Source organism: Curcuma longa, chromosome 17 (genome assembly GCF_044706935.1).
Source record: "Curcuma longa cultivar G26 ecotype Majalengka, Jawa Barat chromosome 17, ITB_CL_G26_1.1, whole genome shotgun sequence".
Classification (NCBI taxonomy): Eukaryota; Viridiplantae; Streptophyta; class Magnoliopsida; order Zingiberales; family Zingiberaceae; genus Curcuma; species Curcuma longa.
This window is the reverse complement of record NC_133877.1, coordinates 9,218,521-9,242,787: the sequence shown is the minus strand read 5'-3', so window position 1 is coordinate 9,242,787 and position 24,267 is coordinate 9,218,521. Positions and strand designations below refer to the sequence as shown.

At 37.1% G+C, this 24,267-nt stretch overlaps 2 protein-coding genes and 1 non-coding gene across 3 annotated transcripts in view; 1 reads left to right on the top strand and 2 right to left on the bottom strand.

Moving 5' to 3' along the window:
* LOC141811597 (uncharacterized) overlaps positions 1-1,276 on the bottom strand; it is a 28,851-nt gene extending 27,575 nt beyond the window's left edge. Inside the window, exon 1 of the mRNA XM_074699616.1 lies at positions 1,075-1,276. Coding sequence (XP_074555717.1) covers positions 1,075-1,161 — 87 coding nt within the window. The 5' untranslated portion in view covers positions 1,162-1,276. The remainder of the gene's footprint in view (positions 1-1,074) is intronic.
* A 7,033-nt stretch (positions 1,277-8,309) lies between these two features.
* On the top strand, positions 8,310-14,157 carry LOC141848351 (uncharacterized). The gene is given in 6 exon segments (XM_074736381.1): positions 8,310-9,599; positions 9,601-10,120; positions 10,180-10,268; positions 10,270-12,499; positions 12,881-13,010; positions 13,146-14,157. Coding segments are annotated over 6 exon segments (5,271 nt in total).
* A 5,532-nt stretch (positions 14,158-19,689) lies between these two features.
* Positions 19,690-19,762, bottom strand: TRNAA-AGC (transfer RNA alanine (anticodon AGC)). Its single transcript has one exon. It is a non-coding gene; the product is annotated as a tRNA-Ala (tRNA).
* Positions 19,763-24,267: the final 4,505 nt, after the last annotated feature.

The following is a 24,267-nucleotide window of genomic DNA, read 5'->3' as shown; positions in this document are numbered from 1 at the left end:
TATTAATTTGGTCATAAATGGGTCATAACATTTGACAAAACTATATGAGAAAACATTTTTAAAAATTATATATTTTAAAAAATAATTTTATAAGGTGTAAGATTACAATTAAAGGCAATAATTTTCAGTGATTAAATTTAAGCCATTGTAGATAACATGTGATCAAATGACAATTTAAGAAGTGGAAAAACAAAGAAACAAATTAGCACAACCAGTTAATATTGGTTCTTCTTTAAATTTAGTTCTTACGGAGGAATAGTTAGTTTTCATATTCACTTTTACATCTCGGCTAAATCTACAATTCCACATAGCTATGATCTACATTTCCCAGGCTTGAAGTTAGGAACAAAATTAAAATTTTAGGCTGCAAACTACTTGAGCTAGCTTTTAGTTGCAGAGAATAGAATGGCTTGCATAGCTAAACTTGTTCTCTCCTAGTATTATCCAACATATTTAGCCATCATTCACCCCAAACACCAAAATAAAGAGGATATATCATTTATAAAGGTAGAGTATCTAAATAAAAGGAAAGATAAAGGTCATACAGATAATTCTCCTATTGTTGCATCAACAAGTGCGTTATGCCTCAATGTCGGATGACTTAACCCAAAAGTTCTTATTCTTTTGCTAGTCTGCTCAAAGTCATAACATTCCTGCCGCTTATAGACTTTGAAGTTTGAACTGGTACTTATCCCATTTGTTTTTGATGGACAGTGAAATCTTTACATCGTAAACTCACAACCCTTTGATCAAATACAAACCTCTTCATCTCAAAGAGACCGAAAGCGAGATATGAGAGATTAAATTGAAAGGGAAAAAAAAACATCTTGTTCAATCACCCGATCCGGGCACTGAATAGACATTGAAATCAGAACTCTTTCAAGAAAATAAACACTTTCTTTTAGGCTATGCTTCCTTCCACACTACCAACCTACATCGGAAGGACATCGAAGAAGAACAAAGCAACGTAATTCCGACCGAAGTTACGGCGTTAGCGGTCTCCATAATCAGACGCTGAGAAGCGCAGTGCAAAAAGGGACGAACTGGCATCGAGAACAGTTGGAATGCGCTTACCTGGATCTGGATGAAAACGGCAAGGGGGCTGCAGCAAGCCCTGCTCGCCGAGGCCAAGAAGGCGTCCAAATTTTCCAACACCGCCATTGTCTTCTCCCGCCCCTGCAAAAAGTAGCCCTAATTGCCCCGTGCAAATGCATTCATATGCCCAAGAGGAAGAGAAGCCGATCCGTCTCCTCCATTCCTCTCCTCATTTTCTGCTAGAAATTGACGGTGGGAAGGAATAACGAGGAAAACACCCAAAATTAAATATTTATTTTTTTTATAAAAAAAAAACAAGGTTATTGAAAATTATTGAACTTTTAAAATTAATTTAATTCGCAAACAAATCAATTTATGTTATTTATTTTATTATTCAAATCATGTCTTATTATTTCAGCTTTATTACATAAATATTATGTGTGGAAATGAAAGGAAAAAAAAAATCATATCTAAATCCAAAATATTACAAAAAAAAAAAAATCTGCTCTAGCAAATGAGAACCTATTTGAGAAATTGTAAAGGACAAAAGTCAATCTATAACTTAATTAATATGAGCACTCAAATAATTTAGCTATTCCTAGCAAATAAAATAAATAAATAAATATTATTTTTTATTTTAGTTTATGAATTAAATAGATAAAAGAATATAATTATTCATAAAGAATATAAATATTTTTTTTAGTTTGTAGATGGATCAACACAGTTGGAAGGTAGAGGTATCTATAACTGAATAATTGTGTAAGATTCGCATATCAAATACTTCACTTTGAGAAAAGAATTAATTGTTTTGTCACATATGAGTTGAAGTCCGTCGTGATTAACTGTAACTTCTCAATTTATCTCTTCATAGATAATCGTAGAGGCAACCGTGTAAGACCGCTAGGGTGATAGATTCTACTTTTTTTATTAAAGAAGTAACTCATATAAGCATAAACTCCCCTTCGATATAATGCAACGATAAAACATCCAGTAGATTAATTAAATATTTATAATTTGAATTTCAATTATGATATCTTATAAGATATTTTCTTTCAATGGAATGAAAAAAATTAAAATGTTGATTGTTGGACGAGAAATCATCTGTACTTTCGAATTTGTTCAATAAACAAACTAGTAATCCATCTCTCAAAGAGTCTAAATACTTGAATTATAAAAAACATCTATCAAGACTAGAAGATTACTCATCTAGTTCATCACAAGAAGCTGAAAAGGATACTTAAAGCATAGGTTTATGTGTTTTGTGCATTAGATTCATCTTTCACTCGATGAATATGCCTCTGTGGAGTGGAAGAAGGGGACGATTTTGAGTCCGTCAATTTGTAGCAAAAAAGTAGAATCATCTAGATAAAATCCCAAATGGGGAAGATGAGAGACTATCGATTTTGCTTCGAGCTTAGTTGAATATTGACCTCGACGACCGTATTAAACATATCCTTCACATAAACCAAGAGCACTAATTTATGGTAATCCAAAGACCATACCATTCCGACTTAAAAGTTGCATTCCTTTGATGTTGAGATGCTCATATCTCAAGTGTCACATCTTGGATTCATTATTTTCACTAGCAATAAGAACTTGGTTTCCCACATTAGAGATCTTAAGTGGAAACATCTTATTTTCTATCATTTACACATTAACAATAGACTACCCTGAATATTTGCCGATAATAACACAAGCTCTATTATCCAATAAAATTGCATATCCACCCATCATCAATTGCCCACCACCTAACAAACTATGTGCAAAATTAGAAACAAAATAATCATTGTAAAGTAATTTTATTTTATCATTGCTAGTCTCCACGGCAATAGTATCTTTGCCTTCAACTTTTATTTGCTTATTATCTTCAAATCTGACAAACATCTTCTGTAATTCATCTAGCTCTTTAAATAATGACTTATTGCTAGTCATGTGGTTCAAACATCCACTATCCAAAACTAAATATCGTTTTGAACTTCATTAGAATTAGAATGAACCATAATAACTTTCTTTCTTCGTTTCCTTCATGCACATAATTTGCTTGTGAGTCATTTCCTCAATTTGCCTTTATATGTCCAAATCTTTTGCGCCCATAACATTAAATAGAGTTTTTGTTTCATTTTTTATCCCCGTTGAATTGTCTCTCTTAGCTATCAAAATGACTTCTCCCTCTGTCAGGTCCTTTACCATGAAAATTTCCTCTTCCACGACGTCTACCAGTGAAGTCTTCCTTTTTTTCTATCTCGCCCTTCACTTGAGAAGCTTGAAATGCATTTTATTTATTTTTTTCTCAACTGATCTATTTCACCTTGCCTCATTAGATTGCAAAGAACCCATTAGTTCATCAAAAGAGAAAATCAAAAGGTCTTTAGTCTCCTCGATCACAATTACTATATAATCATATTTAGAAATCAAACTTCGTAAAAATGTTGAAATAATAATTGCATCAGAGATGTTTTCTCCATAAGATCTCATTTGACAAACAATCGAAATTACTATAGATAAAAAATCTTGTAAAGTTTTATTGCCCTGCATAAGCAAGGCCTCAAACTCACTTCTGAGAGTTGGGAGTTTAACTGCTATCACTCTAGAGGAGTTTTGAAATTCTTTTTGTAGTATTTCCCATGCTTCTTTGGAAAATGAGGCAGTTGCAATTTTGGGCAAAATCATCTCATGTATTGCTTATTGAAGGATGAACAATGCTTTTGAACCTTTGTTTCCATTCTCCCTTAATCAACTTTCATCAGCATCCTCGCTCGTCGTCAAAACCTTTCTCTACTAAATCCCAAAGATCTTGAAATCTAAAAAGGGTTTTCATTTTGATACTCCAAAATTAATAGTACTCTCCTTTGAAAATGGGGATGAAGGGTTGAGAAACTCTGTTGATTGCCATTGCAAATTGATAACACTCATTTTCATAGTTTATTTTGGCTCTAAAACTTGATATTTTGACCCTCTCGTTGTGTAATTATTGAATATTAACACATATTGCGAGTAGGAACGTATTTTGGATGCTATTGTTTATTCCTACAAATTTTGGATTGAATCTAACATTTTTTGATGTATTTTTGTAGGATACTTAAGGAGCCATGAAGTTGAACCAAGTTGAAGGTTATTTGGAGGTGTCTAGAGGTCATTTGGAGTGTTTCAGAGGCTCCTAGGGTCGTGTTTCACCTCTCCAGACCGTGTCTCACAAGGCATGGCCGTGCCCCACCTTGCCCAGGCCGTGTCTCATGAGGCACGGCCGTGCCTCATCTTCCCGTAGGTCAAGACACGCCCATGTCTCGACTGGACTACACTACAGACCAAAACTAAAACGGCTATAACTTTCACCTCAGATGGAATCATGGGACGTGTCATATACCGAAATGACGAGAACTTCAAGATCTACAACTATGCTTCAGGGTGCTTTCATGGATTCCGTCTTTAAGACATGCTAAAAGGCCCCGCAATGCCACTTCTACAGAATACTTCCTAAACACGGCCGTGTCTATCTTACCGAAGGTCACCCTCTCTAGGCCGTGTCTAATAGGCACTCCCATGCCTATTTTACAGAAAAACAACCTCTTGACATGGCCGTGCCTCACTTTTCCACGGTCCAAACATGGCCGTGCCTCAGTTGGATTGCTCTGCAGACTAAAACTAAAATAGCCATAACTTTTTTTTTCGATCGAACTATGGGCTGTACTACCTACCAAAATGAAGATAACTTCAAGATCTACAACTTTCATTCAGGAGGTTCAGACAGATTCGGCCTCTAGGCCATGATTAAAAGGGACGAAAGTGACACACATGCAGAAAACCTCCTATTTTGGGGGGTGCCTAAGAGACACGCCCATGCCTCTTCCACAGGGGCGTGTTCACTCTGGGGTGTGCCTATGAGGCACGCCCGTGCCTCTCAAACAGGGGTGGTCGTGCCTCAGAGACACGACCGTGCCTATTTACAGAAGAGTGTCTTGTCCAGGGGGTGCCTCAGAGACACGGCCGTGCCTATTTCCAGAAGAGTGTCTTGCCCAGGGGGTGCCTCAGAGACACGGTTGTGCCTATTTCCAGAAGCGTGTCTTGCCCAGGGGGTGCCTAAGAGACACGGTCGTGCCTCTCAAACAGGGGTTGCCTACCCCAGGCCGTGCCTAAGAGACACGGCCGTGTCGCGTAGTAGGTTTTGGGTATAAAAGCTGATTTTTTGTGGAGAAAAGCCATTCTCTCCTCGGGATTCGCCCTAGGCGCCACCTACCTTCATTTCTTCACCACCATCTCCATTCATTGCTCCGGAAAAGAAGGTGAGGAGATTTCCTTTCTTCCATCCGACCACCTTCCATCCATCAAGGAGCCAAGAGGATCTTCTTCTCCTTCACATCATCTCATCCATCCACATCATCTCCAGATTGCTTCGAAGTTGGGGATTCCTTCCTTCGGCGCACCATTCTTGGAGTCCGCTTCGCATCGCATCCACCTTCGGCGAAAACCTTTGGGAGAATCATTAGCTTTACTTTTCTTCCATTTCTAAGTATAGATTAGATTTTTGGCATGTCAAGTGTTTGTTAAAATTCCCCTTACAGTTTTGAATGTTGTTTGTCCTTAGATTTCTCTTGCTTGTTTCTTTGTTTATGCACTTATTTACTTGTTGCACTCTTTACTTTATTAATGCAATTTGTTCTTGATACTTAGTGTTCTTTCCATTGTTTAGAGTTAGAACTTAAGGATCCAAATTTGCTCGAAGCCATCGGATCAAGGGCGTTCTCTATGATCTGCGATTTCTAGCCGATTGTAGGGTTTCTCTGGAGTTCTTCAAGGAATCCTGCAACCATTCCATGTTCAGATTCATCAGAGCATTGATTTCCAGATCTGATGCTGTTCTTTTTCTGTTTTTCACGCGTGAGAAATTCCAGCGAACAAGGGCGTTCTCTGCAGCTGGAATATCAAGATTTAATGACTGAAAGATTCGGAAGAGGCTGTTGAGAACTACAAGGGCGTTCCCTGAGGTTTCTTCGCAGATCTGTGAAGAGAAGGAAGTTGATCTTTGATTTGAGTTTGTGAATGTTTCCAGATTTTTCTTAACCTAGATCTATAGTTGATTTGCAGACATTTTGTTACTGAATTTGCTTTCGAATTAAAACATTCCATTTCTGATGCATAATTTGATTAATGCTTGCAGTTTTTAGATGTTGTTTCCATTTCCTGTTTTAATCGCTTTAATTACGAATTTTGCACAATTTATTTCTGAATTTAATTCTTTTGAATCAAGATAGGAATCTTAGTTTAATTGCATTAGGATCAAGTGGTTCAATTGTATTTAGAGTTAGATTTCTTGTTCATTCTAGTTCTATTCGGTAGTTTACCATTTTGTTATTAATTCTGCATTTAGTTAGTTTAATTTTCCAGTTATTTAGTTTTCTTAATTTAGCTGTAATTTCTTTCATTTTAATCATTTTGTTTAGATTTTAATTCAAATACTTGTTTAGATGTTTTGACATTTTAAATTGGTTGTATAGAAAATCCAAAAAGAAAGAGTTGAAAATCTAATTCAAACACACTTATTAGTATCCTTGGAAAAATACGACTTGGGACTCCATACTACACTTTTATTTTTAGTTTTGAAATGTTTCGATGATTGACACGTAGAATGGGGACACCAAATTTTATTTTGATGATTGGTTTAATTGGCATTGCATTTTAATTCGAATTAATAAACATTTGAGTTTATTTGGGTTAAATAATGGGTTTTGGTGTTAAAATTGATATTCATGATTTTATTTAGAGTTAATTCAAATTTGCTTAATCATGATTGGTCTTTTAATTTTGGTTCTAGGTTAAGACCGGGATTATTGGAAATCTAGATGAGCTCGAGTTCAACTAAGTCAAGTTACTGTTGAACTTGATTGATCGAATCAATTGAAGCAGTCCAGAAATTTAGCCAGAAATTGGATCCAACTGCTGAACCCGGTTCACTGGAGAATTGGACCCGGTTCACTGGAGAAGAAAAGGCAGCGCTTGAGAAGAGAACAGTGGCTTCGGGCAAATTTGGATCGCGATTCTTCTCCGCGCGCGCGACACCGACGCCGAGCTCCATTCACCTCTCAGATCTCAGTCAGCTTCCGTCTTCAACGGCAACTTCCGCAATCTTCAACAACTAGCAAGAGGATTAGCAGATCGCGATCAAGACCATGTTCCAGACGCTATTTTCTTCATCCGCACTCCATTGAACCAGCAGATCAAGGGCGTTCTCTATGATCTGCGATTTCCAGCCGATTGTAGGGTTTCTCTGGAGTTCTCCAAGGAATCCTGCAACCATTCCATTTTCAGATTCATCAGAGCATTGATTTCCAGATCTGATGCTGTTCTTTTTCTGTTTTTCACGCGTGAGAAATTCCAGCGAACAAGGGCGTTCTCTGCAGCTGGAATATCAAGATTTAATGGTTGAAGATTCGGAAGAGGCTGTTGAGAACCACAAGGGCGTTCCCTGAGGTTTCTTCGCAGATCTGTGAAGAGAAGGAAGTTGATCTTTGATTTGAGTTTGTGAATGTTTCCAGATTTTTCTTAACCTAGATCTATAGTTGATTTGCAGACATTTTGTTACTGAATTTGCTTTCGAATTAAAACATTCCATTTCTGATGCATAATTTGATTAATGCTTGCATTTTTTAGATGTTGTTTCCATTTCCTGTTTTAATCGCTTTAATTACGAATTTTGCACAATTTATTTCTGTATTTAATTCTTTTGAATCAAGATAGGAATCTTAGTTTAATTGCATTAGGATTAAGTGGTTCAATTGTATTTAGAGTTAGATTTCTTGTTAATTCTAGTTCTATTCGGTAGTTTACCATTTTGTTATTAATTCTGCATTTAGTTAGTTTAATTTTCCAGTTATTTAGTTTTCTTAATTTTTAGCTGTAATTTCTTTCATTTTAATCATTTTGTTTAGATTTTAATTCAAATACTTGTTTAGATGTTTTGACATTTTAAATTGGTTGTATAGAAAATCCAAAAAGAAAGAGTTGAAAATCTAATTCAAACACACTTATTAGTATCCTTGGAAAAATACGACTTGGGACTCCATACTACACTTTTATTTTTAGTTTTGAAATGTTTTGATCTATATCAATTTGATGCACCACGTGACACGTAGAATGGTAGACACCAAATTTTGGCGCCGTTGCCGGGGAACCTACTAGTAATGTGTGTTTGTTTTAGATTGTGCATGTTTGATTTTCATTGACTATCATTGTATTTGTTTTCATAGAATATCTTCTTGAATGCTAATTGAATTGTTTTCATGACCAGGTCTTCTAAAGAGCAATTGTTTGAGTTAGATCCTGAAATTGAAAGGACCTTCAGAGCTTTGAGAATTCAAGAGAAAAATTCAGAAAATTCAGAAAATTCTTCAGATATTCTCATGGCTGATCATAGCAGAACAATGAAGGAGCTTGCAGCTCCTGATGAAGCTTTCAAGTACTCATGCATCACTTATCCTACATTAGAGAGTGATTTTGAGTTGAGATCAGGGTTGATTCATCTACTTCCAAAGTATCAAGGATTATCTGGAGAGGACCCAAACAGGCATTTACATGAATTTCATGTGGTATGTTCAACCATGAAGCCACAAGGAATTTCAGAAGAGGATATTAAGCTAAGGGCCTTTCCTTTCTCATTGACTGGAGTAGCAAAAGATTGGTTGTACTATTTGCCACCGGGATACATCACTTCTTGGATGGATATGAAGAAGGCTTTCTTGGAAAAATTTTTCCCAGCTTCGAGGACTGCAACTATCAGGAAAAGTATCTGTGGGATTCAACAAGTGGTGGGGGAAACATTGTATGATTATTGGGAAAGGTTCAAGAAATTGTGTTCAAGTTGTCCTCAGCACCAGATTAGTGAGCAGTTACTTGTCCAGTACTTCTACGAGGGTTTATTACCTATGGACAGAAGTATGATAGATGCAGCAGCTGGAGGGGCATTAGTGAACAAGACTCCAGAACAAGCAAGGGAGCTAATATCAAACATGGCTGAAAACTCACAGCAATTTGGGAGTAGAACGCTCACAACTAGAGGAGTTGGTGAAGTCCAGATGGTTGCTAATGAACAAAAGGAGATAAGGAGTTCATTGATGGAATTAACATCTTTGGTGAAGCAATTAGTCTTGAATAATGCTAATCAGCCTTCTAGTGTGCCAATTGCTCAATTTCCATGTAAACAAGGCATGATTTGTAGCATTTGTTCAAGCAATGATCACAATTCAGAACTTTGTCCTAATCTCCATCAAGATGAATCTTTGGCGGCATTTTCTAGAGCTCAATTCCAACAAAAATATGATCCGCATTCATCTACATATAACCCCGGTTGGAGAGATCATCCTAACTTGAGGTATGGCAATTCATTTTATCAACAACCGCCTTCAAATCAAAATTTCCAGCAGCAATACCAGATTCAGCCTAACCAGAATTTCCAGCAACAAAATCAGCAAGGTTTCCAGCAAAATCAGCAATTCCAGCATCAATACTACCCTGCAAACCAATTCCAGCCACCTTTTCAGCAATTCCAGCATTCATTTCAGCAATTTCAGAACACCTAATCAGCATTTCCAGCCTCATTTCCAGCAGCAAAATCAACATTTTCAGCAAGGGCAGAATTTCCAGCCAGCACTTCCAGCACCTACACGGTTGAGTTTAACCCAAGGAGGCCCTAGTAATGCTTCAAATTCAGATCCACAGCAAGCTAGATTGGAAGGGTTAATGCAGCAAATAATTCAGCAAAATCAAAATCAGCAAAGAACAGATTCTGCACTTCAAAATTTGGAAAGGCAAATTGGACAGCTAGCCTCTAGTATTAACCAGTTGCAATCTCAAGGTTCAAATCAGTTGCCTTCACAAACTACTCCTAATCCTAAAGGGAACGTAAGTGCATTAACTTTAAGGAGTGGGAGAAAAATTTTGGGAAGTTCTAGTGGAGGGGCTGCTGCTGAGAAATTTCCAGCAAATCAGGAAGAAAATTTCAGCAATGAAGGAATTCCAGAAGTCCAGAATGTGCCAACTTCAAGGTCTACACCAATTATTGATGAATATATAGATTTGGAGCAAGAAAAAGGAGGTAATGGAGTGATTTCCAGAAAATTCCAGCAAGCTTATTTGCTGCTGAAAATTTTCCAGCAGCCACCAGTAAAGCTGGAAATGCAGAAATTGAGGATTTAGAGCAAGGAAATACCGGGCAGCAAGTTCCTTTACCTTTTCCTCGACGTAAAGGTTCAACCAAGAAGGGATGTAGAGGAGGAGAAAGCTAAGGAATTCCAAGAACTTATGGATTTATTCAGCAAGGTGGAAGTTAATGTTCCCTTACTCACAATGATCAAGCAGATTCCAAAGTATGCAAAATTTTTGAAGGATCTTTGTGTGCACAAGAAAAAGTTGAAAGGAAATGAGTTGATTAGCATGGGCAAGAATGTGTCAGCACTTATTCAGACTGTTCCTCAGAAATGCGAAGATCCTGGAGTTTTTACAGTGCCTTGTGAGATAGGGAGTAGTCTTTTTAAGGATGCTATGCTGGATTTGGGAGCGTCAATTAATGTAATGCCAAAATCAGTGTTTCAGACTTTAGGCATTGGACCATTACAGCCTACAGGAGTTGTCATTCAGTTAGCTGACCGCAGTCAGACTCACCCAGCTGGAGTTATTGAAGATGTATTGGTTAAGGTGAGAGAACTTATCTTTCCTGCAGATTTCTATATACTTGACATGGAGGGAGACTATCTGGCCAGTAGATCTCCACTTATTTTAGGACGACCATTTTTGAAGACTGCAAGGACAAAGATAGATGTTCATGCGGGCACACTTTCTATGGAGGTAGGTGATACAGTGGTTCGATTCAGCATTCTTGACGCTATGAAGCATCCTAGAGAGGATCATTCTGTTCTTAGTTTGGATATTTCAGATGAGATGGATTATATGGATTTCTTTTCACAGATGGGTTCAGATTGTTCTGAGATTGATTCTGGAGATGTTTTGACTACAGATTTTGCAGATTTTACAGATTTGGGAGTGGATGATATTTCTGATGGATTATTTCAGAGGGATAGAGATGAAGTATGCGTAGGGGATTGCTTAGGAGAAGCTCTACCCCTAGGATCGCCTAGAGAAGAAGAAGTATGCGTAGGGGATTGCTTAGGAGAAGCTCTACCCCTAGAATCGCCTTCTGTTGAGCAGACACAGGATGAATTGAAGCCGTTGCCTTCACACTTGAAGTATGCTTACTTAGGAGAGAATCATCAGTTGCCTGTCATCATAGCCCAGAATTTAGAACAAGAGCAAGAGAGCAGACTTTTAGAGATTCTGAGGCAGCACAGAAAAGCCATTGGATGGACCCTAGCAGACATTCCTGGTATCAGTCCTTCTATTTGCATGCATAGGATTTTCTTGGAGGAGGATGTGAAACCAGTGAGACAGCCCCAGAGGAGACTTAACCCACTGATGCTTGATGTAGTGAAGAAAGAGGTGACTAGACTTCTACAGGCAGGTATTATTTACCCTATTTCTGACAGTAAGTGGGTTAGTCCTATTCATGTGGTTCCAAAGAAGTCAGGGGTGACAGTTGTGGCTAATAAGGAGAATGAGTTGGTGCCCACCAGAGTGAAGAATGCTTGGAGAGTTTGTGTGGACTATAGGAAGCTGAACGAAGCAAGCAGAAAAGACCACTACCCTTTGCCATTTATTGATCAGATGCTAGAGAGGTTGGCGGGTAAGTCACATTATTGCTTCCTTGATGGATACACTGGATATTTTCAGATTTGCATCGACCCAGAGGATCAGGAGAAGACCACATTCACGTGTCCTTTTGGTACATTTGCTTATAGACGGATGCCATTTGGGCTTTGCAACGCTCCAGGGACTTTTCAGCGATGCATGGTAAGCATTTTTGGTGATTTATTAGAGCATTGCATGGAAGTTTTCATGGATGATTTTTCTGTGTATGGTTCGTCATTTGATGCATGTCTAGAAAATTTGTCTAGGGTTTTAGATAGATGCATTGAGACTGATTTGGTGCTTAATTTTGAAAAATGTCATTTTATGGTTGAGCATGGTATTGTTTTAGGTCATATAGTCTCTAGGAAAGGCATTGAAGTAGATCCTGCTAAAGTTAGTGTTATATCTTCTTTATCTTACCCCGCATGCGTGCGGGATGTTCGAGCTTTTCTTGGCCATGCAGGATTCTACAGGAGATTTATTAGGGACTTCAGTCAGATTGCTCATCCATTGTCTCAGTTGCTTCAGAAAGATGTAGAGTTCCATTTTGATCAGAGGTGTAAGGAGGCTTTTCAGAGATTGAAGGAGGCTTTGGTTACTGCACCTATTATTCAGCCACCAGATTGGACTTTACCATTTGAGCTTATGTGTGATGCTTCTAATTTTGCTGTAGGGGCAGTACTTGCACAGAGAGTTGATGGGGCACCACATGTGATCTATTATGCTTCGAAGACCTTGGATTCGGCTCAAGCAAATTACACCACGACAGAGAAGGAGCTTCTTGCCATTGTTTTTGCTTTAGATAAATTTCGATCTTATTTATTATGTTCTCACGTGGTTGTATTTTCTGATCATGCAGCTTTGAAGTTTCTCCTCAAGAAGCCAGATGCTAAGCCCAGATTGATTAGATGGATGCTTCTTCTCCAGGAGTTTGATTTGGAGATTCGAGATAGGAGTGGGAAGGAGAACTTGGTTGCAGATCACTTGAGCAGAATTGAGGGTGATATGGATCATTCAGCTATTGATGATGACTTTAGAGATGAGCAGCTCTTTCAGGTGCATGGTGAGTCACCGTGGTATGCAGATCTGGTAAACTTTTTGGTATGTCATGTTTTTCCTGCACAATTTTCAAAAGCTCAAAAGGATAAATTGAAAAGTGATTCAAAATATTATGTGTGGGACGATCCTTATTTGTGGAAATTTTGTAGTGATCAGATCATTAGGAGATGCATACCTGAGTTTGAGTTTCAGTCTATTCTTACATTTTGTCATTCATCTGAGTTTGGTGGGCATTTTGGACCTCAGCGGACTGCTAGGAAGGTTTTGGAGTGTGGTTTTTATTGGCCTACCCTTTTTCGTGATGCCTATGTTTTTTGTAGATCATGTGATAGGTGTCAACGAACTGGAAACATAGGACCTAGGAATGAGATGAATCAACATTACATGCTTTTTTGTGAGATCTTTGATGTTTGGGGCATTGATTTCATGGGTCCCTTTCCTGTTTCTTTTGGATTTTCATATATATTGTTAGCAGTTGATTATGTTTCCAAGTGGGTGGAGGCCATTCCCACCAGGACTGATGATGCTTCTGTTGTTGTTAGTTTTGTCAGGACTCATATTTTCTGCAGGTTTGGAGTGCCCAGGGCAATAATCAGTGATAGAGGGACACATTTTTGCAATAGACAAATGGAAGCTATGCTAAGAAGATTTGGGGTTTCACATAGAGTTTCTACATCCTATCATCCCCAAACAAATGGACAAGCTGAGGTTTCGAATAGAGAAGTGAAGTCAATTCTTGAAAAAACTGTGAAACCGGACAGGAAGGATTGGAGCAAGAGGTTAGATGATGCTCTTTGGGCCTACAGGACAGCTTTTAAAACTCCAATAGGGATGTCTCCTTTTAGGATGGTGTATGGTAAAGCTTGTCATCTCCCGGTAGAGATTGAACATAAGGCATTTTGGGCCGTGAAAGCTTGCAATTTTGAGGCTAACCTAGCAGGAGAGGAGAGGAAGCTACAACTCCAAGAGCTTGAAGAAATTCGGTTGGAGGCTTATGAGAACTCACGGATCTATAAAGAGAAGACCAAAAATTTTCATGACAAGCACATTGTTGGTAAGGAATTTCATATTGGTGACAAGGTGCTTTTATATAGGTCAAGACTTAAATTGATTAAAGGTACGTTGAGATCTCGTTGGGAAGGACCTTTTGTTGTTACTAATGTTTTCTCTTATGGAGTTGTTGAGATTAGGGAGGAGTCTACGGGCCATATTTTCAAGGTGAATGGGCATCGACTTAAGCTTTTTCATGAAGTCAACAACAAGATGGAATTGGAGATTGTGAAGCACATTGGAGCTATCTACCCAATTAAAGGGGAGTTCGTTTCAACTTAGTCTTTTGTTTGCTTTCATTCAAATAATAATTCTTTACTTTTGCAAGTTAGTTTTTAGTTTGTTCTTTTTGCATGATTAGAGAGTTGGAATAAAGTAAATGGCACCCCCTTGACATGTTTTCGTTAATATGTTAGAAATAGAGGAAGTTAGCTATTTTTGATGGTTTAATTTTGGACTTATTGTCATAATTGGGCTCTTAATTTTCTTGAGGTGACTATCTAATAATGGAAACTAGATTGATGAATTGACGTGATAATTTTTCTACCTAGTGAGTTTAAGCCTTCATTTGTGTGATGCACTCATGCTATTGCAACTCTAGAATTTGCTTTTATTCTTTCAAAGCCACAATTAATGGATTAAATTTCATGTATGAAGGTATATCTTTTGTATTCCTTTTTCCACACTATGCTTGCCTTTATTCTTTGTTACCATCATATCTTTGCATTCTTCTTGATTTATATTCTTGGATATGGGGACAATTGATGTTATATGATGGATATTTGGCCAAATATGTTTTAGTTGAAGTGTGGGGGAAGGATGTTTGGTTGCACTCTATCAGTTTAAGGAGCTGTACAGTTTGTTAATTGAAATAATCTTCATTTGTAATCCTGCTGTGAGATGCTAATCAAGTGCAGAATTGGTGTAAAGGAGTAGTATAACTTTCGGATCCAGGCAGGGGTAATTTAGTTGATTTGTTTTCTGCTAGCAAATTGAATTTTTATTCAGAATGTGAGTTGCTGGAATTGAAGAAATGAAATCAGAATATGTATTAACAGAAGTTGTGGAATGGTGTTGTTTGGATTGTCTTTGATAATTCAGTTGAAACTTTGGAAGAATAGAATGTGCTTCAAGAGTATGGTTTCAATAGAGTAAAGTATCAATTGCTTGGATAAGTTGGTTAATTTCGGTGGATCTTATTCTTTTCAAGTATTCATTGAATATTAAGTTGAGAGTCTTATCAAATTTGTTGATAGCAGCAAGAAAAGGAGAGGAAACAGCAAGGTGTAAAAAAAAAAAAATTAAGGATAAAAAAAAATTGTGTTGTTGTTTGCTGATAACTGCTTATTGTGTTTTGATTTTCTTCAGCTGAGTTTGTATTTCTCAGCTAATGTTATTGCTGGATTTACTTGAGAATACTCTACGTGAAATTTGTTGCAATAGCTGACCGAATTTGGAGGAAAATTCAGTGGGCATGTAGTCATATCTAGATCTTTATTACTTGCTGTGTAATTGTTGCTGTGGATTGATGAAGCTGTTGTAATTGTTGCTGTTGTAATTGTTGTTGTTGTAATTCAGTGGGCATGTAGTCAGTTTATGAAAAGTGCAAAATGCTGGAGCTGGTATTGTCGGATTTGTCTGAGACAGACAAAAGTTGAAGTGTGGGGGAGAGCTAAGAGTTTGTTTCTGTCAGTTTCTGAGCAATGGAGCAGTGGATTAAAACTGATAAGGAATTAAGCTGGATCAATGTTGCTGTTCAGAATTGCAGAAATAGAAAAGCAAGGAAGAACAATTGCAACTTAAAGTTTAGAATGAAGCTATTAAGTGTGGAATTGTGGTTGAATTATCAGAGAACTGAAATTCTAAGTTCATTTCTGCCTATTTTTGGCACAAAAAGAGGTTACCTTGCTGTGAAAAAGTGAAGTGTGTAAATGCAGTGTGAACAAGTTGGAATTCAAGCTGAAAATAAGGTGGAAACTCTAGCTGAGATAAGCTGGGAAGTTCTGAAAACAAGCTGAATTTTAACAGATATTGGTGGAATCATTCAGAATTCAAATGTTTATTATTATGTAGTCAAAGTATGCTTTATTCAAGGCTAGAATCATAACAAGTCAAGCTCAAATTCCTTCGCACAACAGATCTTGATATAGCAGGGCTAAATGCATCAGATCAGTTTCATTTTATTTTTCAGTAAAACTGGAATCAGATTTTAATGTTGTAGCAGCTGAATTCTTAGAGTTGAGGAATCAGATATTTTGATCAGTGATTGAAATCTAAAGAGCTGAAAATTCCGGAAGGTAATGAAATAGCAGAAATAAAATCTGGAATTGGTTAAGTGAATCTGAATTTCTGAAATCTGGTGAATCTGTTCTGAAACAAACTTACTGAAGTTACTTAGCTATAAATCTGTTAAGTGCTGCAAGAAATGCCAATTGGGTGCAAATGAGAAATGGAAGTTGAAAACTAATGCTGAATGTGAAAGATTCTAAATTTTCAGAGTTTTTGGGTCAGTTTCAGCAGTGTCTAATTGTCTGAAGGAGTGAGCTTAACTCAAATGGAAAAGGAATAGCTGCAGATTGTGGAATGCATCAGAAAAAAAATAGAAAAAAGAAGAGAAAAAGTGTGGAATGTATAAAGATTGTGCCAAGAATCAGATGAAGTGATGAATCACAGTGAAACCAACTTCATTTTAGTTGCTTTCTAAACAACAATTTCAAATATCAAGCTGTCCAAATTATTGATGGCAGCAAAGCAACAAAAACAGATTGAAATCAGAAAAAAATGGCAGTTTGCAATTTTTCAGCCTATTTCTGAAATTCTTGAGAGGCTGATCAGGAGCTGATTTTCAAGACTAATTGCAGGTGAAGGAGCATTAATAATCAAGTTACAAAAGGGAAAAAGAATGAAAGAAATCATGTTAAGAACTGGAACAAAGAAATTTGAGTTTTAAAAGGAGTAGCAGAATTTTAAAGTGCAGGAATTGCAGATAATTGAAAAGAGTGAATTTCTATAGAGTTTCAGAAACAAGATGCTGGAATTTGATGGAAACTGAATTCGAGATTCTGAAATGATGACTGATAGAAGAAGAGAAGTATAAAAGAATGGCCAAAGTCCAATCATATAATATCTTTTGTGCCCAAATCTTCCACTTATTGAAAAAAAACCAATTTCTTCTTATTCTTTCTTGCTTCAAATTGCAATCCTGAACTGTTTCTGCTCTTTCTTTATTGCTTTTCATTCTACCTTTATACTGGAATTTATATCCATAATAGTGGTAGAGAGTAGAAGATTAGCAAGTTTATGGTAGTTCAAGAAACATGTGTAGCTTGAGTGCCCTCTACCAAAAAAGCATACATTTTAGTTTAGAAGGAGAGCCACATAATTCTTATCCTGGGAGGTTTGAGTGATATCATGTTCAATTCATTCATGAAAGTGGAAGTTAGTATTTAGTAAACCAAAAGTTAAAGTGAGTGTCCAAGAATGCTTAAGATCTTTGAACTTTATTATTTTAGATGGTTTGCTTTTTCTATTTACTAATCATGTTTCGGAATGTGTTTAGGGGGGTGCCATTGAAGTAGGATTTTAGTTTCTTTATTTGCTTGAGACAAGCAAAAATAAGTGTGGGGGATTTTGATGATTGGTTTAATTGGCATTGCATTTTAATTCGAATTAATAAACATTTGAGTTTATTTGGGTTAAATAATGGGTTTTGGTGTTAAAATTGATATTCATGATTTTATTTAGAGTTAATTCAAATTTGCTTAATCATGATTGGTCTTTTAATTTTGGTTCTAGGTTAAGACCGGGATTATTGGAAATCTAGATGAGCTCGAGTTCAGCTAAGTCAAGTTACTGTTGAACTTGATTGATCGAATCAATTGAAGCAGTCCAGAAATTTAGCCAGAAATTGGATCCAACTGCTGAACCCGGTTCACTGGAGAATTGAACCCGGTTCACTGGAGAAGAAAAGGCAGCGCTTGAGAAGAGAACAGTGGCTTCGGGCAAATTTGGATCGCGATTCTTCTCCGCGCGCGCGACACCGACGCCAAGCTCCATTCACCTCTCATATCTCAGTTCATCTTCCATCTTCAACGGCGACTTCTGTAATCATCAGCAACTGGAAAGGTGTTGAGCAGATCGCGATCAAGATCATTTTCCAGATCAAGCCATTTCCTCCATCCGCATTCCGCTGAACCATCGGATCAAGGGCGTTCCCTAGATCTGCGATTTCCAGCCGATCGTAGAGCTTTTCTGGAGTTCTCCAAGAGTTCCTGCAATCATTCCGCTTCCACCTTCACTAGAAGCATTGTCAATCAGATTTCAGCTACGATTGCTTCTACGTCCTCTGTTCTTCACGCGACAGAAATTCCAGCTAGAAGGGCGTTCCCTGCAGCTGGAAGATCGAGAATCACTGGTTGAAGGGTTCGGGAGAAGCTGTTGAAAACCACAAGGGCGTTCCCTGAGGTTTCTTCGTAGATCTGTGAAGAGAAGGAAGTTGATCTTTGATTTGAGTTTGTGAATGTTTCCAGATTTTTCTTAACATAGATCTATAGTTGATTTGCAGACATTTTGTTACTGAATTTGCTTTCGAATTAAAACATTCCATTTCTGATGCATAATTTGATTAATGCTTGCATGTTTTTAGATGTTGTTTCCATTTCCTGTTTTAATCGCTTTAATTACAAATTTTTCACAATTTATTTCTGAATTTAATTCTTTTGAATCAAGATAGGAATCTTAGTTTAATTGCATTAGGATCAAGTGGTTCAATTGTATTTAGAGTTAGATTTCTTGTTCATTCTAGTTCTATTCGGTAGTTTACCATTTTGTTATTAATTCTGCATTTAGTTAGTTTAATTTTCCAGTTATTTAGTTTTCTTAATTTAGCTGTAATTTCTTTCATTATAATCATTTTGTTTAGATTTTAATTCAAATACTTGTTTAGATGTTTTGACATTTTAAATTGGTTGTATAGAAAATCCAAAAAGAAAGAGTTGAAAATCTAATTCAAACACACTTATTAGTATCCTTGGAAAAATACGACTTGGGACTCCATACTACATTTTTATTTTTAGTTTTGAAATGTTTCGATCTATATCAATTTGATGCACCACGTGACACGTAGAATGGTAGACACCACGTCTACAATCGTTGGGAGACGACTCGAGTTGCCCTATACTACTCTAGTTAGGGGATTCAGTATTAATTAAATTGACATGCTCATTTATAACGACGATTTGAGACCATCACAAATAAATTAGGACACGTCAAACCCGATACTCTAATACCACTATTGGATAATAAAGAAGGAAGATTGTATAAGGTAAAAAATAGACAAAGGGATTACACACTAATTTTATCCAATACATTCATTCATCAATACGTAACATATTTATAAACTACATATATAACTCAAATAAATCACTTACCACATAAACATACTCCACTAACTCAACTAATGCAGATACATTGAACATATATATTTTTCTTTTAACCATTACTACTATTAATTGTCACATCATCAATCCATTAACTCCATTACTAATTTTGAGTCAATTATCAATAGGGAATTGGTGATGATGCTTGGCATCCTTCTTCTTCGAGGAGTATTGAAAATGAGAAGAGCGTTGGGTGCATCATCGACAAAGCAACTAATGCCTTTACCCCGTGCAAAAGAGTAGCCGAATGAGCTACTTGATGTCGTGGGCGATGGCTCGAAAGAGGGTGACGACCGAAGAGGTGGAAGACGGATGAAATTAAATATTATTTGCAAAAATATTTAATGCAAAAATAATTACAGTAAATAAATAAAAATGGAGATGCGGGGTATCGATCCCCGTACCTCTCGCATGCTAAGCGAGTACTCTACCATCTAAGCTACATCCCCAATGATTCAAATTTAAAATATTCTTTATTTAAATAATAAACTCGGATGTACTATTTGATACCATGGACAATGGCTCGGAAGAGGCTGACGATCAAAGAAGAGGAGGAAGACGAACATATTAAAGTTAGGTCTGTGAAGTGGACTAATGAGTTGAACTAAGCGTGCAGGGTAGCACAAGAAAATCCTAGTTGTGGCTAGGCAAAGAAAATCCTGGTCAGGAGAACTAGACAATGAAGTCTTGATCTAGAGTACTAGGTAAAAAAGTCCTAGTAAAGGGGACTGGCAAAGCAGTCCTAGTTAAGAGGACTGGCAGGAAGACTTGAAAGATCAGAGCACCAGGCAGAAAAGTCTAGGCGATTAATTTGGAGGACTGGACGTCTAGCGATGGAAATCCTTGGGGTCGAGGATCAAGGCTGAGCAAAAGTCCAACAGGTTTGGAGGATCAGATTGACAAAAGGTAAATTCTCCCAAGTGGAGTGGGTGAGCACATGTTCTTGGGAATGAGAATAGTAGGTGTCGATCTGATATAGGATTTCACTAGAAATCTAAAAGTCAAGACTAGATAGTTTGCCAAAACTATCACTTTCTTGTTTATGTTTTGTTTTGGACTAACTTATGATGCAGTAAAGAAGGAACTGAAACTTTGAGTTCCGGACGCCCTTATCTAGATCCAAGCAATCGGACGGTCTAGGTGTCCAACCGTTAGCCGAGCAGGCTCGCGAGTCGGATGAGGTGATGAGTTTCTAGAGGTCGAGACACCTCAGCCTCTAGGCATCTGAAAAGGCTCTAGATGTCTAAATCTTGATAATGTGTTCTAGAGTCAAAGTTTATCCGATAACCTCCATGTCGACATCCAGGTACCTAGAAGGGATACATGCGCTTAGAAGATGTCGAGTCAACATCAGAAGTGGATCGACGGGATGATGTAGTGGTGCCCGGAAGGACTTCCAATCACCTAGATTGACCTTTATATGTAGTTGCGAGGGTTGCAAGGGGAAACCTAAGAACATAATTTATACACTACTACGATAACTTCTTGTGTGCGAACAACCCATCCAGTAAGTTGTCATAACACCTGGAGCTACATTGACTTCTACGCCTCACTTCTATTTTCTTAGTCGATAACATCCTGATTTCACTTTTATAGTTAAATTATTAGGACGGTAAAGGTTTACCATTCCTAACTGATTTTGTAAAGCCAATACTCCTTCTCGTAAGAGGGGAGTTTAATAGTTAATTGTTCATCGAATACAATCAAGGATCGTGGACCTTGGAGTAGCAGCTAGTGGTTGTGAACTAAATAAATAAAAGTGTTCCTTTCTCTTATTTCTACTGCACTTATTATGTCCGTACTCTAAGTTTACTTAAGTTTTCCAAATGAGTGAAAAAGCAATGAAGTACTATTCACCCCCTCTAGCGCTCTAACTCGATCCTACATCAATTACCATCCTATGATATGAATTTAATTGATCATAATAACTCTGATCCATACTAACTAAAACTTATATATTTAATTCATAATCCTCATTAGATATGAATGGTTTATCATGACAAGTCCAATTATAGTAATTGAAGGTGAAGTCAAGTCTACAAAGATTTTCTCGAACTTTATCACACTATAAAAATTTACCATGGGGGCATTTTCTACACGGATATCTTATCTTATCTCCATCCATAAATTCAACATTATGAGAAGCAAAATACAAAAATTATTCCAATGCAATAATAAATTCATTAGTTAAACTCCTACGTTCAGGTAAGTTCTTTTTAGATATTCAACTTCTTGCTTTCTTCATATTTCTTATGTTTAAATTTAAAAATACTAACATTGATCTACTATAAATAAAGGCTAGTATAGACCTCTTCATTCGCAATCAAAGGATACTGGACATCTGGGTTGGCCGCTGCGTGTGCTTCCCGATTTACCTTGGTGGCCGATAAAAAACTTCCGTAGGACCGGGCGGTCACCCCTAGGGATTGAGTCAATGCGACTAACCGGGATTATCATTTTAGGGATCGCAATCAAAGGATGTTGGACATCTGGGTTGGCCACTGCATACGCTTCCCGATTTACCCTGATAGTCGGTGGGAAACTTTCGTGGGACCGGACCGGTCACCTCCAGGGATTGAGTCAATGCGACTAACTGTGATTATCATTTTTTTTAGTATAGGCCTCTTCATCAATAACATAAGCATAATTAATTGCTACTAAATTAAAATAATAATAACTAATATTAAAGTACCACTGTTATAACTAAAAAACATCCACTATCAAAAAATAACTGTTATTGTAAATATACTTAAAGTCTATGAACAAAGATGAATATCTCTCTAATTACTTTAAGTCCACATAAAATAGAGACCTACACAAATATTACAAAATTAATAATTAAATATAATATGTAAAAACAAATATTTTTAGTAAAAAAAATTAATATCACAAAAAATAGAAGTCATAAAGCTACCCAAGGCTTAATTAGTTCGAAGCTAGTAGAGCTCACAGCGAGATATGAGCTCACAATCAGCCATGCTCATGACTAGTCGAGCTTGCGGTCGAGCTCGCAGTGGGTAGCAGGACTCGTAGGCAGCGTGCCACCGGCCGTGTAGCAATCGACCGGCGGCCACGCAACCATCGAGTAGTAGCCTTGCGACCACTGGCCCGCAGCCAATGCCTAGCGGCTAATGGCCTTTGGCCAGCTGCCAATAGCGTGCGGCCTAAACCTGCATCCCATGACACTCGGCCAGTGGCTACTAGCCTCCGGCCTGCATCCCATGACCCTTGGCCAGTGGTCATCTCCCTGCAGCAAGGCCAACAACCAATGGTTGCTGGCCTACGGCAGGCCACTGGTGGTGTGTGGGGAGGGCAACTCGTCTCAACGGGTGGAGGCGTGGAATGGAAAGGAGAGGGAGAAATACCAATTCGTTGTTGCAAGCTTCGCTCGTTGAAGAGATGCGCCACCATCGGTCGAAGAGGTGACAACAGCGTGAGAGATCTACGTGAAAAAGGTAGAGAAGGAGAGAAGTGAAATCATGATTTCGGGTTTAATGCCCCAACTTTGGCGACGAATCTAACTTCGTCACTAAATTTATCAAAAAATCTGTGACAAAAACATTTTCCATCGCGAAATTAGTGATGAAATAAATTTTCATCATTAATTTAAATGGAATTAATTAATATTTCATTGCATATTCGTGATGAATGATTCTTTCATCATCGAATTCATGATAAATTAATTTTTCATCACCATATTTATAATGAATATTTTATTCATCATCAATTGGCGATGAAATATTGATTAGTCACTAATTTACGATAACTTTGGTGACAAAATAATTTTTACGATGAATTTAGTGACAAATTTAATATGTTGCTAATTTTCTAACAAAATTATTTTTGTCGTCGATTTGTGATGAAACAGTATTTTGTTGCAAAAGTTGTTGCTAATTTACGATGAACAATTTTCATCTCAAATTTACCAAATTTTTATAGTGCAAGTTTCATTTTTATTAATTGCCAATAGCTCTTCTTTCATTGCATTTCACCACTCTTCCTTTGTTACCGCTTCTTCAAAAGTTATTGGATCTGTAACAAATAGAGCAAATTGATTTGACTCTTAAGGAATTGACCTTTGTTGAAGGTGTTTCATCAAAAGATCTTTGTAAAGATGATGAGCTATGACTTCTTGAATTTTATTGTGAGGAAGTTGGTGATCCCAAAGGAGATGATTCAACACCTTCAGTTGTTGGTTCTATTCCCCATTGGGATATGAACTCAAGTCTCTTCACCTTGTGTATTCCAATTCCAATTTGAATCTTCATCAAAATCTACATCTCTTCGTATAATTAATTTTCTAATAAAAGGATTATATAACCGATATGGTTTGGATAGGTTGCAATACCCAACAAAAATGTATTTAGATTTCTTATCAAGTTTACGACGAAATTAAGAATTTATCAAAGCATATGCAATACTCGAAAAAAAATCTCAAGTGATTTACGGATGATTTTCTATCTTGTCATGCTTCATATGATGTTTGATTTAAGACAACCCTTGTTGGAGAAATATTCAACAAGTATACTAATATGATCACTACTTCAGCCTAGAAAAGATTTTGATGTCATTTCTACAACTGTTCGATTTTTCCGTTCGATTACACCATTTTGCTCTAGTGTATAAAGTGTTGTCAACTCCCTGTGGATACCATGTTATTCACAAAAGAGATTAAAATTTTTAGATAAAAACTCACCTCATCGATCTATACAAAGAGTCTATATTAAAAAATCCTTTTGATTTTCCATAAGCACTTTGAATTTTTTGAAATTCTCAAATGTCTCAAACTTGTATGCTAAAAAATAAACCCAACTCATTAGACTAAAATCATGAGTAAATATCAAAAAATATTTACTCCCACCAAATAACGTAGTTTTCATAGGCCCACATAAATCAGCATAAATTAACTCAAGGCATTCAAAATCTCTCCAATATTGTCCAATTGAAATAGACT